The sequence below is a fragment of the Marmota marmota genome, unplaced genomic scaffold, assembly GCF_001458135.2.
Source record: "Marmota marmota marmota unplaced genomic scaffold, marMar, whole genome shotgun sequence".
NCBI lineage: Eukaryota > Metazoa > Chordata > Mammalia > Rodentia > Sciuridae > Marmota > Marmota marmota.
This window is the reverse complement of record NW_025999969.1, coordinates 660,656-677,989: the sequence shown is the minus strand read 5'-3', so window position 1 is coordinate 677,989 and position 17,334 is coordinate 660,656. Positions and strand designations below refer to the sequence as shown.

The window sequence follows — 17,334 nt, the reverse complement described above, 5'->3', positions numbered from 1 at the left end:
TTTTTTTTTTTTTTTTTTTTTTTTTGTCATCTTGGAATTGAGGACCAGAGATAGCTCTTCTGTTTTGGTAGACAGAGACAGCCTGCTGCCTTCTCTAGGCAGGCTTGAAACTGTCATGGCAGGAAGGAAGGGCAAAAAGGAAAAAGGGGCAAAACTGATTGTGAACCTTACTGTCCCTAGCAGCCTTCTGCCAGAGGTCAGGATTTAGCGGAATGAAGATCCGGCCTCTCTCAAACTGTGGTCACATCCTGATTCCATTAAGTGACAGAAAGCAGGCATTTCTAATCCTTTAACCAGCAGCATTCAAGGCTTCACTTCTACACTTCTACCTCTGCCAGAATTTTATCTTCCAAACATACTGTAAATACCTGCCAATTTTGAGTAAATAATAATGATCATGATAATAATAATAATGGTTACCATTTATTGAGCACCTACTCTATCATGTGCCAGGCACTGTGCTAGGCACTTTTCGTACAATATCTAATTTAAATCCTCACAACAACCCTGTGAGGTAGGTATTATTATCATCATTTTACATACGAGAGAACTGAGGCTCAGAGAGGTTAAATAACTCTCCTATTATGCAACCAAAAGGAAATAGAGCTGGAATTCAAACCCAGAACAATATGACTCCAAATCCCAGGCTCTGGTAAATTAGAGGTAAAGGGGAACGAAAGGGCCAAATTCAGAAAGATTGTTGGAGTGAAAAAGATGTGATATGCTGACTGGTAAGATACAAGAAAGAATTTAAGCCTGTAAATGTTTCTGACTGGTGTGCCTGTGTAGTTGTGATGGTCACCAGGACAGGAATTCAGAAGGAACACACTTGGTTGGGGACATGACTTGAGTCCATATAGACATGTCCGTGGTGATGTTCAGTGGTTAATAAAAATACAGATCTGAAGATTGAGGGAATTTGGGGTTATATATTTGGGAATCACCAGCATATCAGCAGCAATTGAGGACATCAGGATTGATGACACCATTTTGGGAAAAAATACAGAAGAAAGAGAAGTGGACCAAAGAAGGAACAATGTAAGAATTGACACTGAAGGTATAGTATAGTGGAGGTGTTCTCAACAAAGCAAGACGAGGCAGAGTTAGAGGAGTACAGGAGATGGCCCTGTAGCGGTGGCTAGAAGAAGCCACAGCCTGGTTGGGAGTAAACTCGAAGCTTCCAGAAGGCAAGGAAGATTGAGTCATGTGTCCAACACAGCACTTTGTTCACTAAAACCCCAGAAGTATTTGTTGTATGAAAGAATGTCAAAATGCCCCTACTTTGGTTTGCCCTAAAACCTGGGCTAAGTATTTCATATTACTCTTGACACCCTGTCCCTAAAAATATGGGAGCCTGGGCAAGTCAGGAGAATTTAAAGCAGAGGCTAGAAGAGAAAGTTGTGATTTGTTTAAAGTGGAGAATAAGGTTAAAAAAAAAAAACAAAAAAAACTGGAACTCTGTTTGAAAGTCCTGGAAGCCCTCTTGCCCAACTCCCAACTGACCTATGGGTTCCTGTCCTTGTTCTGGAGTGTCACGGTGTGTGCAAACTGGAAGTGGGTATGCATGTGTGTGTGTGTGTGTGTGTGTGTGTGTGTGTTGGGGTATGTGTGAGATGGCCTGTCAGTTACCTGGAGAGTTCTCTATTGAGCCCAGCCTGAGATTCAGCTTATAGGCTTATCCAGGTAGGAAAATGTTGGGGATATGTGGCTTGAGGGCTATGAGGAAGGGGAGAGGAAAGTCAGGGGACCAGCCCCACTATCTAGGAAAGGACTTGGAGAGAGGGTCCAGCCCTCTGGGCAGGGTCCAGCCCTGAGGCTTAAGTGAACTTGCATAGGCACCTGTGTGTATTTGTATGTGTGTGTGTGTGTGTGTGTGTGTGTGTGTGTGTGTGTGTGAGTGAGACAGAGAGAGGGTGGGTAGGGGAGAGATATAGAGGGGAAGAATATTCTATGGAAAAGAGAACAGAGTCCTTGTGCATGGGTAAGGCTGAGGCCCTTCCCAGAAGCCTAGCAATACTGAAGTGTGGGTGTAGGGGCTGGACATCCTTGGGAAGCCCCGAGGGGCTCCTGAAGCAGGGTTCCTGGTCTCCTCGGAGGCTGGGCCTCCCCTTGCTGGGGGGTTCACAGAAAGTCAAACAGCCCGAAATTCTTGGCTGCTCCAGGCCAAGGGAAAATTGGGGGAGGAAAAAAGAAAGAAAAGAAATGTTTCAGCCGGGAGGTGAGATGAGCCTGCCAGTTAGTAGGGTTAGGGTCTGATGGAACCAGCACATGGGTCAGGCATAGGAGCAAGGGATCCAGCAGAGATGCTCTCTGGAAGCCACTAGCTGCTTGGGCACCTGAGGGGGCCTTCTGGCTTCTGATTAGGAATGGGTACAGGCAGGGGTAAACAGCATGAATAGCTACTGAAGGGTGACTATAGCTCAGGTGCAGGACTGAGGCAGCAGGCAGGGGAGAGTTAGGTAGGGCAGATGAAGTGACTTTTTTGGTGTCAGTACTATGGGGCAAAATCAAGAGATTTGCACACATGCTTGAGAGGGTGGACTTAACACCAGGATGGTGTAGCTGAATGAATGAAGGGGGAACAAAGGGAGAAAGGGGTAACCCCCCCCCCACGCAAGGACACCACTGGGGTGAGCTCCTAAAGTGTGTGAGGATGGGGCAGAGGGAAGTAAGCACCAGCAAGTGAGGACTCGGGGACATGAAGGATCCTGGGAAGTCCCCCTAAGGTTAGTGAGCAGAGGGAACAAGCTAGGCCAGAGCCGGGTTAGGGAATGCAGAGCTGACTGGTAGATACACCCTGCCCTGGCTGCTCCGAGCGAGCAGTTAGCTAGCGCGCCTGGATTTAGTTGCATTTATTTCCCTTTCAGGTACCAGACGAAGTAAAAAAGACGGACGGACAGTTGGAGAGAGGGACCGGGTGCGGGGTGGGATGGCAGTGGGGGAGAGGTCCTGCTCACATCACATCCACAAAGAACTCACTGGGGTTTCCCATGGCCATGCGGAAGGACTGTCTGCTGGCGGTCAGTTCTGGGGGCACAGAGGCCAGGTCGCGGCCAGGAGGGGCTCCTGGGGGCCCCATGGCTGCAGGCGGCGGGGGCATCATCAGCATTGGGGGGCCGTAGAGAGGGGGCACTCCTGGAGGGCCATAGCTTGGGTGCGTGTGGTGGCTGCGCAGGCTGCTGGCCAGTGAATGGTGGCTGCGGTGGCTATGCTCACTGGCCGCGGGCCCTGAGCGCTCACTGGGTGCCCGCTCTCGTGGCCCCCGCAGGCTGCTGCGTGTCGTGTGGTCCGACTCACTGCCGCTGCCGCCGGACTTGGAATCTCCAGCCTTTGGGTCCTTCTCCTTCCGACGATCGCTGCCACTACGGTTTGAGCCACTGCTCCGACTGCCTGTGGAGGATAAGCAGGGCCGGGGTGGGGAGCACTCAGAGCTGACACCCTGGACTCACCTGTAGCTCCCTCCATGGTTCCCTCCGCCGTAATTACCTTCACTGTGTTGACTGCTGGCGCTGCCCCCACCATAGCTGTAGCCTAGCTCCGGGAAGCCTGGGTGGGGGTTGTAGGGGTGTGGGGGTGGTGGGTACTGGTAAGGGAAAGCCATAGGCCAAGGGGCAGCCCCCGGGTGTGGCAAAGGGGCCAGCGTATCTTGGTCAGAGGCACCGCTGGAACCGTCGTGGTCGTGGAGGGACAGGTTGGCCATGTCTGTGGAGGAAAGGCTGGGTAAGCCGAGTCTATTCCCTGTCCCCTGGACTCCTTGATCAGGAGAGGGGTTCCTGGCCTAGGTCAGGTGGTAGGCAACACTGGTAGTTTCTGGTCAGAATGAGAGTAGGTATGGCACAAGCCAGAGAGCTCACCCTTTCTGCACAACTCCTGGCCACTACCTCTACAGCCCCGGAGACCCTCCTCAGGAAACCCAAGTCATCATTTAAGATTCTGGGTCAATCCCAATATCCAACTCCCAGAACCTGGGAGGACCCTTCAAAATTTGTAGTGCTCTCTCCTTCCTTGTCAGTGGACTGAAAGAAGGGATAAGACTGCTATTCAGCCTTTTTCTCTTTTGTTCACTTAGAGGGTCCTAGGTCAGGGAATGTGAAAGACATTCTGTAGGTACTGCACACCTATGCTTCATTAAGCATACCACACAGCACTCCATCTCCCTCAAAGACTGCCACGACCCATACAGGAGTTCTTCACTTTTCCAGAAAAGGAAAGTCAATCCAGAGAAGTTAAAAGAGCAGCCTGAGGTCAACCTAAACTATAGGCAGAACAGAAACTAAGAGTTGCTTGCTTTCTCTTTACCTCTCCAGATGAAGTCATTAGTTAGAAACGGGACAGTTTGGGGAAATGGTAGTGAAATTTTACCCTGTCCATATATATATGAAGCCCAGAACATGGGGCCTTTTAGAGGCCCCTTATAGAAGACCCTTGCCTTCATCACATTTTCCTGGTACTACTGGGGTGTGGCTGGACATAAGGTGGGAAGGGCCAGACAGAACAACATGGGTACCTCTGGCCTGGCACCAACTCATTCTATCATCACTTATTTCATGACTCTGGCTTCCTGGGAGAAACTGTGTGTTCCTTAAGAGCAAGGCTGCCTGTGTCAATGCTAGAACTACCTTAAAGTGAGCATAATGGGATACCCCTTGTTCACACACCACCTCTACAAGTTCTACAGCTCTGAGAGAACTGTAATTGCCCTCTAGGGCAATTACATTTGTATGTGGCTCATACAAATGAGCTCTTCCTCCAAGCCCTCAGGTGAGTCAGCCCAGCCCTGAAAGGAAAAATCAGGAAGAGGGGCTCTGAGGTGGCCTGTAGAACCTGCCAGCCAAGCTATCAATCCGTCAAATGGACAGCAGCAGTATGAGGCAGGGTAGAGGGAAGCAGTAATCTTTCTTTGCTCACTTCCAAAGAGCTGGTGATGACTTTATCCTGCATGCTATTGTCCTGGGAAGTAACTGTGTGCTCTTGGGGAGAAACTGAGGCCCCCACACTGCTACACTCTCAGCTTTGGCCAAATGAGAAGGAAAAGGCTCTTCTATCAGCATCACCCTGAGTTGGGCCTTGGGTGGCCTGGGGCCCTGGGTGGAAGATCCGGGTAGGCCTAGGGAAGAAACAATGTTTTGAGCAAAGGCCATAGCTGCCTTGGAAGCTTTAGGTGTCCCTGGAGGTTGAAGGTCAGGGATTAGTTCTGCTAATGATGAAAATAATAACCACATTTCAATGAATCTAAGAAGCTATTGATTACAAGATGTACTCCAATTTCAGATATTGAAATATGAAAAAAGAGTGCATTTTGGAATCAATTAAATATATAAACACGGACCACTTTTATAGAATATTTACCATGAGCCATACACTACACTAAGAGCATACATCTTATTCTCAAAAAAAAAAAAAAAAAAAAATTCCTATGAGATCTCCATCTTATAGAATCTTACAGATACACTAAGAGGCTAGATCACTTACTCTTACCTCACACAGTAAGGATGAAGCTAGGATTTGAACATAGAACTGCCAAATTCCAAAATCTTATGCATCTATCACTACTCCCTGGGGCCATACTTGAATTGCTAAGGGCTAGGGATCCTACTCTCCTCCCACAGACTGTGTTCTGAAGGATCAGTCATTCTAACATTCTAGTGACTAGAACCTAACCTGAAGCATTTTTTTTTAAGCTGTAGATGGACACAGTATTTTTATTTATTTTTATGTGGTGCTGAGGATCAAACCCAGTGCCTCACACATACTAGTCAAGTGTTCTACCACTGAGCTACAACTACAGCCCTAACTTGAAGCATTTTAAGAGTTAGCTTTAGATACCTATTGGCACTATTGGGCAGAGGTGGCTGCTGGGGGTGGACCTCAGCTCCCAGCCCTGAGCAGTGCTATCCTGTTCTAAGAACTCCTTACCCTAAGGATTATCCACAGGCTAAAGAGAAAGGAGGTTCCTTGTAGACCTCTACTACTTAAGAACTTTCACTGTTTTTGTGCCCTCTCAGGATCAAGTCAAAACTCCTTGGTATGGCTTACAGAATCCTCTGCCACCTGGTCTTGACAGCTTCTCCAGCTTCATCCTATAGCACAGCCTGCCTTCAGGGGTCTGAGGCAGATCCTACCCTAGTCAGTTCCAGATCCTCCTTGGTTCAGAGACCAAGGGCAGGTACTCTGTTTAGCATCACTGAGAAAATGTTTCTGAAGTACCACACACCTAGGGCAGCCCAGGTAGTGAGAAGAAACTGGATCTGAGGCTTAACACCTATGCCACTAGTTGTGAGACCTGGGGCAGACTATTTCACACTGAGAAATCTGTTTCCTCATCTGAGAACATGGATAGTAATCCTCCCTGCTTCTGGGGGAATTATGAGGATCCAGCAAGAGAGTGAGATAATACTTTTAGAAACTACCAACACTGTCAGGCACAGAACAGGCACTTAGAGCATGCCAGGCCCAAGAAGAGATGTGGGGCAGGTGAAGAGATTAGATAGGACTGTTTCCACCACAGAATTCTCAGGCCTTGAATCAGGCCCCATCTCTGCTGAGCCCCATCTATGTTCCCTGGAGTCTGCTGCCATATCCCTGGGCACTCCCCATTCCCAACCAGGAGGCAGGGCAAGAAGGTCAGTGAAACACGTACTGCCGCAGAGGTCTCCGAAGATGTAGTAGCACTGCTCAGAGAAGGTGATCTTGTTGACAGTGTGGCGGATGAAGCCAGCTTTCAGCAGGTTGCTGGCATACTTTCGGGCCTCCCTCCGGTCAGTGAAGCCTTCGACATTGTGGTATAGCCAGTCTACCACATCTGAGCCTGAGGATAAGGCTGCCAGTTGATTGGGAGGCCCATCTGATTTGGGTTCAGCTGGCCTCATAGAAGCTATGAGGCTGGGGCTGGTTCCAGCTCAAAGGAGTGGCCCAAAGGAGTTACTGAGTCCCCCACCCCTGGCCTGCCCTGTCTGATCATTCCCTACCCAATCCTTCATCCCTCCATGGGGCTTTCTCACCGATAAAAGCGTTAGGAATGGTAATCTTGAGCCACATGCGATCTCGGACCTCCAACCCTGATTCAGGGGAGGCCATGGCTTTTACGATGGCAGCCATGTCACTGTGGATGGACAGATGGAAGTCGTCTAGGCCTGGGGGTGGGAGGCAGAATGGTGAGGCAGAAAGTGGCTTTGGAGTTAGGTAAATAAGAATTTGCATTCCGGCTATACCAAACAATAATTACAGATCAATGCTGGACAAATTACTGATTTCTTGGACACTCAGTTTTCTCTTCCATAAAAATGGGGATTTTAATATCTATTTATAAGGATATTTGAGTTCAGTTACATAAATGAAGGTACTTAGCACAATGCCTACATGTATAATAATAAAAATGGCACCCATTTAGTAAGCCACAATGCTTACTTTATGCCACATACCAATGGTGCTTCACTTATAGCTTCTTACTGAGCCCATAGGAACCTGGTAAAGTATATATTAATAGTCCCATTTTATAAGAGGAAACTGAGGCTCCCTGGGTTCAATGCAGGTTCAGAAGCAAACAATATTTAGTGAAGATCCATAAAGTGCCCACTGGGAGAAATCAGTGTGAGGTAACTGGAATGAGTGGCGTCCCCTCTCTGGTCCTTGCGGGTGCTTACGTTGCCCCTCATCAGTCCTCCCACTTGGCTCTGTCTGCTGCCCAGAGAACAGGGTTAGACACTCACGCTCTGTGTCAGGGATGGAGCTGGTGATGGAGGAGCTGGTGGAGGTGATTGTGCTCAGGGAGGGGCTCATGCCATAGGCAGGGAAGGTGCCCGTCATGGCTGCAGTGTGAGAGACCCAGGCCGCAGGGTCAATGGGCCGGATGGGCTCACCTGCAGGGAGGATGAGGAGTCACAGGCTGCTCACCCTGACCACTTCTGGGCCCAACAGGCAGGTGTGGGGGTTCAGGGAAACACAGCAGAAATGAGGGAAAGGGCTCACAGATATCAGCTTTAAGAATGAGTTCCCCCTACATCTACTCACTCCTGGGTAATGTGAAGCAACCACGTGGACTTGGGTCCCAGCACTTGGCTACAGTCAGGGTAATGGGCCTGAAAACAAAGATTGAGGGTAGAATGTGTGGAGGCCAGACAAAGCCTCTTGCATGATAACCAGAAATGTCTACCCCATCCTCCCCAGTGCTCTATTCCATTCATACCCTGGTTTGTGCACAATTTCCCGTAGTACCCGAACTGCATCGTCATTACTCATGTTCTCAAAGTTGATCTCATTTACCTAAGAAAGAGGACCAGGAGTTGGGTAATAGACTATGCAGGGGAGAGGGGCAGGGGAGCTGAGTTTGCGGGTCAGGAAGTCTTCCTCCAGAGGGCAGGGACTCCTCCCAACCTTCTATCCACACCACCACCACCCAGGGTGGGCAATGATACCTGTAACAGCATATCTCCTGGTTCGATGCGTCCATCAGCAGCCACAGCCCCACCTTTCATGATAGAGCCAATGTAGATGCCTCCGTCACCACGCTCATTGCTTTGGCCCACAATGGAGATGCCCAAGAAGTTATACTTCTCTACAGGAAGTAATTTAACAGCTTGAGAAGGGCAAGAGTCCTATCCAAATTACCAACACCTTATTAGAACAGGGTGGAAAGGGACAAAAACTGACATGTACTAAGCCCAAATCAGGCGCTGTATATATAGTGCACTTACCCATGATTTCATTCAATCTTTGCTGGCTGTGGTGTAGAGACTCTTTGTCTCATTTTACAGATCACGCAAGTGAAGTTTAGTGAATTTAAGTGACTTTTCTAAGCCAATAATTGGCAGAATTCAAACTCAGATTTCTAAGTTCTCAAATTGGGTTCTTTTCACTACATCCAGCTATCTCCTTTATACAGTCTATTGGAACCAGGTGTGGTGGTACACAGCTGTAATCCCTAGCTACTTGGAAGGCTGAGGCAGGAGAATCTCAAGTTCAAGACCAGCCTCAGCAATTCAGTGAGACCTGGGGATATAGCTCAGTGGTAGAGCACTTGCCTGGCATACATCAGGGTTCATTTCCCAAGACCACAACCAAAAGCAGGGGGAAAAACCAAAGAATACCTAGGGCAGAAACTAGAGAGCAAGGATGCAATGACTAAAGATGGCAAGGGGCAGGAAACCCAGAAACCACTTGCTCCAAGAAGGCTTCCCTGGTGCCATTTCTACTTCCACAGCTCTCTGTGCTTATATCTGTCATAGCTCTGACCATGAAGTACTGAAGTGATCTGTGTAAGTTTCAGCTAATGTTTATTCAAGAGAACTCTTTGAGGGTAAAGTTCAAATCTTGTGTCTCCCAGAACCCCTCATACCTGCCCAGTGTCTGGCATACAGTAGGTGCTCAAGAGTATTGTTTCCCCAGACTCACCCATGTTGAGAGTAACTGTGATGATGTTGAGAGACATGGTAGAGTCTGTGATGCTGCTGAAGGATGAGGACTGGAAGAGACAGAGGCCCTGAGCTGCAGGTGGGGGTGGCAGGAACTCATTGTTCCTACCTGGTTCCTCCTCAGCACTACTCCCCTCACCCTCTATGGTTCTAGATGCTGAACCAATGGGAAGGGTTCTGAGGAAGAACAAGCTGAGCCTGCCTGGAAAGGGCTCACAATCTGCCCCCACCCATCCTGAGCATCCCAGGCCCCATACCCGCTCAATCCGTGAGACCTTCTGCTTCCGCCGCCGCCGCTTGTGTCTTCTCATCAGGCGTGAGGCACTGCTCTGTTCTGTGGAGCTGCTGAACCTGTGGGGCCCACAGTCGTTCCCCACCAGGCTGGCCCAGCCCTGCTCTACAAGAGGCACTGCAGGGCCCAGGTGCCCAACACAAAGCCCACATCCCTCCCAGGAGCCAGTATCCTCAGGGTTTAGGGCTCCTTGGGGTCACCTGCCCCACAGTACCCATGAAACTAAAGCCCCACCTGCTGGTAGAATCCTCCTCATCTGAATCAAAGAAGCTGGTGGTCTCCAGCTCACTGCTCATAAGGGTGGACGAGCTATCATAACCACCAGGCTCTCGCCGCCGCTCCCCCTTTGCAGTTCCATTTAGCCGGGTTGCTGCAGGAGATGGAGGCAGCTGCATTCACACTATGCTTAGTTCAGGGGAAAAGAGGGGAGAGGCGCAGGCCAGAGGCTAATCTGGGGCCAGGCATAGCCAGAGCTCAGGAAACAGGGCAGAGAGGTGGGACTGGAAAGATGTGGAAAAGGAGTAGGGGTGGGGAAGGCAATCCTATTTGGGAAGACACACCATGCTCTGGGCCATCCCTCCGACGTGGCCGCTCCCGCTGGGCAGATACCAAGGAGTCTGTCTCTGTGTCATTGTCCAGGTTCTCCTGGCTGCCCCCACCAGCATGAGGGCTGCAGGGAAGAGAGGACTTGGTAGAGGAGGGGGCAGGCTGGGGGTTCCCTCCCCCAGCCCTGGGCTGAGCTGATGCAGTCCTCTCCCATGGGCCCTCCCCACTCTCGGCTCGTACTCACTGGAAGGATGGGGGTCGGGAGTCCCCGATTCCTCCCGTGCGCTCCATAGGTGGTGGCAGCTCTGATGGGTTATCAGCACAGAAGGGGGCTGGCTCTGGGTGTGAGCCCTCAGCTGACACCAGCTGATGGGGAGACATTGAGTGAGATCTATGTGACAGGGGGCACCAGGGAGATGGGGATGGGGAGTTGGCTTCTGGCAGGGCATGAAGGCCTGGGAGAATGAAGCAGGGAGAAGAGACAAGACTGTGCAAGGGCAGCTGAGGTGAGGAGTGGCCCCAGAACCAAGTTGAGGGGGCTCTTGGAGGCATGGGTTGCTCAAGTGGAGTGGGGGATGGAGAAAAGGGTCGGTGGTCCCAGGCAGCGGTCGCCAGGTAACAGCAGGTATCTTACTGGCATAGGAGATATTTTTATCTCCACATGTGTTTCTGTCTCTTCCCTTCATCCCTTCCCACCACTCCCACTTTTCATTAAAGTTGAGAAAGCTGGGGTGAGAAATAGTTCAGTTAGAAAACTAAAGGAAAATTCAGATACTGAAGCATAAAACTCCCAGCTACGATCTCAGTGATGCCTTCCCTCCCTCAACCCAGCACAGGCATGCAGGCGGATAGAAACGGAGGCCTCCTTACCCAGGACACCACCCGGCCATTGAAGCAGGGTAGCTTAGCATTGTCATCTGAGATCTCCTCCTTCACAACTCTGCAGGGAAAGAGGGATGTCAGAGAGAACTTTCTGGCATGTACATGGAAGGTCCTCGCAATCCCAGTTGTACTCCATCCTAAACCGTGATTTAAGCTACCAGCACAAGACTGTTCAAATGGGAATAAGGGAGGTGACCCAGGGACATCTCTTTAGCACCACCAGGAAGACACCAGCTCTGTTGGGCCAGCTATCTTTCTGGGGCATCCTCTAAGTCATTAGAGGTCATACCATTTCCTATAACCCCCAAAGTGCTTTACCCAACCCCAATATGGCTTCCCTGGGCTAGACTTTCTCTTTTCCTCAGAGTCCCAAATTGGGAAAAAGGACACAATTATTGTGCTGGTGTTGTGGCTCAGTGGTAGAGCGCTCGCCTAGTATGTGTGAGGCCCTGGGTTCACTCCTCAGCACCACATAAAAATAAATAAATATAGGTATTGTGTCCATCTTCAACTAAAAAATATTTTTTAAAAAATGACATAATTGGGGGCTGGGGATATGGCTCAGTTGGTAGAGTGCTTGCCTTGCATGCACAAGGCCCTGGGTTCAATCCCCAGCACCACAGGTGGTAGTGCGCACAGTGGTAGTGCGCTTGCTAAATATGTGTGATGCCAAATATGCATGAGGCACTGGCTTGGATCCCCATCAACACATTAAAAAATATACATAAATAAAGTAAAGGTATTGTGACCACTACAACCAAATAAAAAATATTAAATTAAATTAAACAAACAAACAAACAAAAAAAGATACAATTATTACTGATCTTCCCTTTACAACTTGGAATCCTGACATTGTTCTGGGAGGTATGGACAAGGAGATTAGGAAATTAAGAAATAAGGGGAGAAGGTGTTTACTAAACATCTTCTATATACCATCAAGATAACTAATAGTAACAACTGCTCTCATTTATTAAGCAAGCATAATAGGCTGAGCATTTTGCTAGGTGCTTTACTTATATCATTTCATCTAATACTGTGATGCTATGAGGTTGGGGCAGATGGGAAACCAGGTTCAATATGTTCAGTAATTCACCTAAACTTACTCTACTAGTACACTAAGAGCTCACATTTGAACCCTGGTCAGTCTGACTCTAAAGTCTCTATTCTTACCTATTATACCAGCTTCTATCTCTATATTTAGAACATATAATCTTCACATCAGTCTCATCTGTAGACAATATGATCCATATTTCATGAATAAGGAAACTGACAGACATTCAGTATCTTATCCAGGGTCATGAAGCTCATGGATGTTAGAGCTAGAATTCAATCACAGGCTCATTTGATACTAAACCTACACTCTTCCCACTGTACTCTTTCCTGTGCAATGATACATTTATACATTCTTTCCTGTGCAATGATAAAGGTAGCATGGGTTTATGAGGAGGTAGGTGGTGAGGGGATACTGATATGGGGCATGCAGGGTATGGGATGTGGTCATGGCTTGTAGTTTGGTTTGAGGAATGTGGTGAGGTAAGAAGTCAAACACTGGCTAGGTTTGGGGCAGGGAAGAGAATGGAAAAGTTTGAGGACTGTCAAGACTATCAAACACATGGTACATTTGAGCAGAGAGGGATGACAGCGAGGGAGGAGGCTGGGAAGACCACTCCTCCCTCATTCTTAGAGCAGCTTCTGCCTAGAGTCAGGAACGTGCTTGGCTCCTTACGATGCTCACATTCTTGGACTCAAAGCCAAATTCCCAGGCCAAGCCTGCCCTCTTCCCTCCCATCCAGCTCTGGCTCCCCACCATTTCCAACCCCACAGCGACCCTAAAAGAACAGCCCAAATCATCTTGCTCGGGTTCGTGATGGCAGAGAGCCTAGAGACAAAATAGGCTGGAAAGAAGTGACAGAGAGGTAACCAATCTGGCCAGAGGATACCCCAAGCAGACTCAAATAAGAGCCAAAGCTGAAAGGAAAAGGGGGTGCATGTGCATGGACTGTATGTCCTACTTTGGAGAGGGTCTCCCTGTGTGGGAAACTGCTGCTGAGTCTCCCCGACCTCCCCTAGCAGGCCCCACCACGCTGCTCCACACTACAGATGTTTCCTCTCTTCTGGGGGTCACCGACAGGTCGCCAAGGCTCTGCTGACTCACAATGATCAGCTGATCCTCAGCAGCCTTGAGGGACCTCAGACAGCCTGTACTCTTCTACCATAGAGCTGAATGGCTCAGGGTTCCATAGCACTCATGTACCCGCGCCCCACAGTCTCATTCTTTAACACCTGTCTCCCCCATCCCCCCATGGAGTCAGATAAATATACATTCAAATTCCCTCCCATTATTAGCCCTCCCATCCTAACTTTTCCAAGGCTTTGACTTGTCCTAGTAAGTGGGATTCTTAAATGCATGGTCAGGCATATAATAAAACAGTTACGAACTCTACCAACTTTTGGTGAGATTCACACTCTCTTTCTAACTAGGTGTAAGTTTCTAAAAGCAGGGACCAAACAAATCTTCTCATCATTCATCGTTCATCCAAATAAAAAGCTTTTGCTGAGCCAGATGCAGTGGTGCATGCCTGTAACCCCAGCTACTCAGAAGGCTGAGGCAGGAGAATCACAAGTGCAGGCCCATGATTGGCAACTTAGCAAGTCCCTGTCTCAAAATAAAAAAAATTAAAAAGGGGTGGGAATGTTGTTCAGTGGTACAGCACCCCTGGGTTCCATCCTAGTATCACACGCACACTCAAGCTTTATCAAGAGCCCAGTGGGCTTTAGGTCCCGTGATACTACAGGACTGTATGAAGCACCAGGCCTGGAGCCTGCCTTAGACTCTGAGAGGTTACAATCCAGTGGGTAGATTTGGTAAGCATATTGCAAGAGGGGAGAAGTTAGAGCCTCAAAGCAACAGGTGTGTCTACTGGATAGACATCTGCTGAGTTTTACTTAGGTGTCAGAAACGGGCTAGGAACTGGGTGGAGATGTAAGGATGAGGGATTTGAACCTAGAGAAGACAGGGGAAGAGTGTCCCAGGCAGAAGGTCCTGAGACAGAGCAGTGGTGATATGGAGAGGAAGCAACACAGTTTCCTAACTTACTGTGGTACCCCCTCCCACAGCTCAAGGTCAGATTAGCAGCGGGGACCCCATTCTTTATCTACCATCTCCTTAGTGCTAAAAATGTTTATCCTTCTTCCATTACTCCACATAAGAGGGCTGGGCCTACCCTGGGTTTGACAAACACTTGTGGCGGTCAGATGGGTCTTGGAGTGGTCCTCAGATCTCACATCCTAACCTCAGAGGGTAAGCCTGGAGTGGAGAGACTATTGGTAGGACAGCAGTCTTTCTCTTCTAATGCTCTTTCCCTCCTGTCAGCAGAGGTCCCTAGTGTGGGCTCAATAAGTGGTAGCCCTATCCACCTCCCCAGTTTGCCAAATCCACCATCTCCCAGAAAAGGAGCATCTGTAAAATGGTGATAACAATCATACCTACAAAAACAAAACAAAACAAAAAAAAACACCCTGTTTGACTAAGGTTTTAGACTTTGGAGCCAGATTACTGATGTCAGCCAAGCTCTGTCACTTACTAGCTGTGTGACCTTGGGCAAGTTACTTAAGCATTCTGTGCTCTAATTTCCTCACTTGTACCACCTATTTCATAGGGGTTTGTACCACTATTTCATAGGGCTATCATGAAGATTCTGTGAGTAAAGATTTGCAAAGCATTTAGATCAGTGTCTGGCACAGTGTAAGCACCATTTTAAAAAGTTTGTAAAATAAACACACTGTATATACACTCCTTGGCTAGTTTTCTGTGACCAGATAGCCCTACCAGGTCTCCTACTCATTTACCCTTCTGGGGCTAAAATCGTTTAATCCATCAATGTCCTATTTTTCTACCACTGAGCTACATGTCCAGTTCATTTTCTTTTTTATTTTGAGATAGGGTCTTGTTAACTCAGGCTGGCCTCCAACTTGCAATCCTCCTGCCTCAGCCTCCCCAGTTGCTGGGATTAGAGGCATGCACCACAATACCCAGTTTCTCCACTTTATTTTTAGCATTATTCTCAATCCTGTTAAAACAGTCAACTCTAATATCCTTTAAGGTTAAAACAGTCAACTCTAATATCCTTCAAGTACCATTGATGTATGCAAGATAACTTCAGGGGGTACATGATAAATATTGCTTAGATCAATGTTTACTTATAACAAAATTTAGAAAGAAATATAAACAGAAAATGAGATCTGTGGTTGATTTTGTATTATTAGTGGGTCAAGCTTAGAAAAAAAAGAGAGGGTTAACAGTAAATTTGAAGAACAATATTAAATAAACCGTAAGAGGATGTAATGAGTGCCCTCTAATAACTGCAGCTAGGTCTGGCTTAACAGAAGCCATGGGAGAGTGGGAGGCAGCACAGAATGGTCTGCTTAGAAGGCAGGGACAAGATGGGGGATGTTGATACAGACCTATTTCAATTTTCTTCAAGGCATTTGGTCCCAGCATAGAGGGCTCTGAATGACTTTCTCCCATCCTATACCCCAAGGCAGCATCAGTCCTTTCGGACCCTATTTTTTCCTGCCTGCCAAGCTGAAGTACCCACCTCCTGATCTCCAAAGCTTCCCGACTGATTCTCTTTACAGTCTTCCAATCAGGCATGTCTGCCTCAGACTGAAACCAGACAATCATCACCACACTAGGAGCCCCCACTCCAGGATAGGAAGAACAACAGAACCAAGAATAGAAAGAAACTACCTAGTATACTCCCCACTGTACAAAGCACTTTCACACACACGATTTCATGGGTTCATCCAATTCTGAGTTCCAGGAGAGAAGGGGACAACAAACATGCCAGGCAGCAGACAGAAGGAGCTTTACTCCCTGATGCCAGGAGGGCTTGGGTCTGGGGAGAAGAGCCAGGCTGAAGAACACTGGGGAGAAGAATATCTCCCCTGACTCAGCTCTGAGGCCTCAGCTGCAAAGAGCAATGCGGGCCTCAGGCTAGGGCTGGAGAGGCAGCCTTCAGGCCTGGAGGACCAAGGAGGCCTTCCCAGTGGCCTCCAGGCCCAGCGCCCAGTTAGTGCAGGGCAGGCTAGTGTGGGGGCCTCCCCCTCCCCCAGTCCCCTGGGAGTTGGAGGGGGGGGATCAGCCAGGCTCCCCCGCCCAGGCCAGCTGCTACAGAACCTTCCGGCTGCAACATTCCAACCCCTCTTAAAGGGGCAGTGGCTGCTTCCAAACTCTGCCTGTCCAAAGCCCTGTAGCTGGGCAGAGGGGAAGACCCCCACCAGCGAGGGGTACATGGAGAGTGCCAAGAGGCTCTTCCTGGCGTTCCCACCCAGGCTCTAAGGCCCTTTCCAATGTCTCTCCCTGAGCCACCATCTGGAGGAAAAACTGGGAAGGAAGATCACCACCTGGATTAGTGAGGTCTCTTTCTCAGGGGCAGGCACTCTGCTCAGCCCACATCATCCCCGTCAGCCCACATGGGCGGTAAATAAACATAAGGTCTGCAGGCCCTAGCTTCCAGCCTGGCGGAGCACCATCAACTCCCCTTTTCCCCAGTTCCCACAGCATAGCCCTTGGATGCGGGATACTCCAAATATGGCTCTGGGTTGTGGAGCTGAAAAGATAGGGAAGGCAAGCCGGGGCCAAATACCCCAAAACTATGTTAAAAAGGAGGCTCCCTGGAAGGAGGAGGGTTGAAGACTCTGGAACTGGGTGGAGGGGGGGGTGTGTCTGTCTATGTGGGCCACTGGCCTCTAGGGAGGTGAGGGGGCTTGACTGGCAGGAACTAAATTGCTTTGGGGGCCTCGGACGACGCTCCCCACACCCGAGAGGAGAATTAAGAGTCTCTAAAGGACTGGAACTCCAACCCCCCAAAAGCAGAGAGGAGCTCCAATGGATCGAGTCGCCTCTTTGCAGCGAGTGGGGATAGAAGTCAACATAGCCAGGGAAGTCCAAACTGGCCGCGTCGGCCCCTGGAAGCCGAGCGCGGGGGCTCCCCGGAGGCCAGGCCGGGGCCGTCCTCACCCGAAATCATCGTCCATAGACTTGAAGAAGAACTTGTAGCTGGGTCGCTGCAGAACGCCCTTAAAGTCCGCCAAGGTGACGCGCTCGGCGGGCAGGGGCAGCTTCACCAGGTACGGCGTCTCCTGCCCGTCCAGGTGGTAGATGATCTTGGTCTCGCCCATGGCTCCGGCCTCGGGCCGGGT

At 49.2% G+C, this 17,334-nt stretch overlaps 1 protein-coding gene across 3 annotated transcripts in view; it reads right to left on the bottom strand.

Annotated features, from left to right (window-relative positions):
* Positions 1-401: 401 nt before the first annotated feature.
* Positions 402-17,334, bottom strand: part of Dvl3 (dishevelled segment polarity protein 3) — a 17,160-nt gene continuing 227 nt past the window's right edge. Inside the window, exons 2-17 of one of the 3 annotated variants that reach the window (XM_048803977.1) lie at positions 17,153-17,322; positions 11,119-11,188; positions 10,493-10,614; positions 10,263-10,372; positions 9,937-10,072; positions 9,668-9,761; positions 9,391-9,460; positions 8,415-8,554; positions 8,186-8,262; positions 8,011-8,078; positions 7,710-7,859; positions 7,002-7,133; positions 6,641-6,808; positions 3,487-3,702; positions 2,980-3,390; positions 402-2,153 (exon numbers count right to left, since the gene is read on the bottom strand). In XM_048803977.1, coding sequence (XP_048659934.1) covers positions 2,122-2,153; positions 2,980-3,390; positions 3,487-3,702; positions 6,641-6,808; positions 7,002-7,133; positions 7,710-7,859; positions 8,011-8,078; positions 8,186-8,262; positions 8,415-8,554; positions 9,391-9,460; positions 9,668-9,761; positions 9,937-10,072; positions 10,263-10,372; positions 10,493-10,614; positions 11,119-11,188; positions 17,153-17,313 — 2,157 coding nt within the window. In that variant the 5' untranslated portion in view covers positions 17,314-17,322 and the 3' untranslated portion in view covers positions 402-2,121. Of the gene's footprint in view, positions 2,154-2,979; positions 3,391-3,486; positions 3,703-6,640; positions 6,809-7,001; positions 7,134-7,709; positions 7,860-8,010; positions 8,079-8,185; positions 8,263-8,414; positions 8,555-9,390; positions 9,461-9,667; positions 9,762-9,936; positions 10,073-10,262; positions 10,373-10,492; positions 10,615-11,118; positions 11,189-17,152; positions 17,329-17,334 lie in introns of those variants that run through there. The other 2 variants (XM_048803979.1, XM_048803978.1) reach the window with 2 other exon arrangements.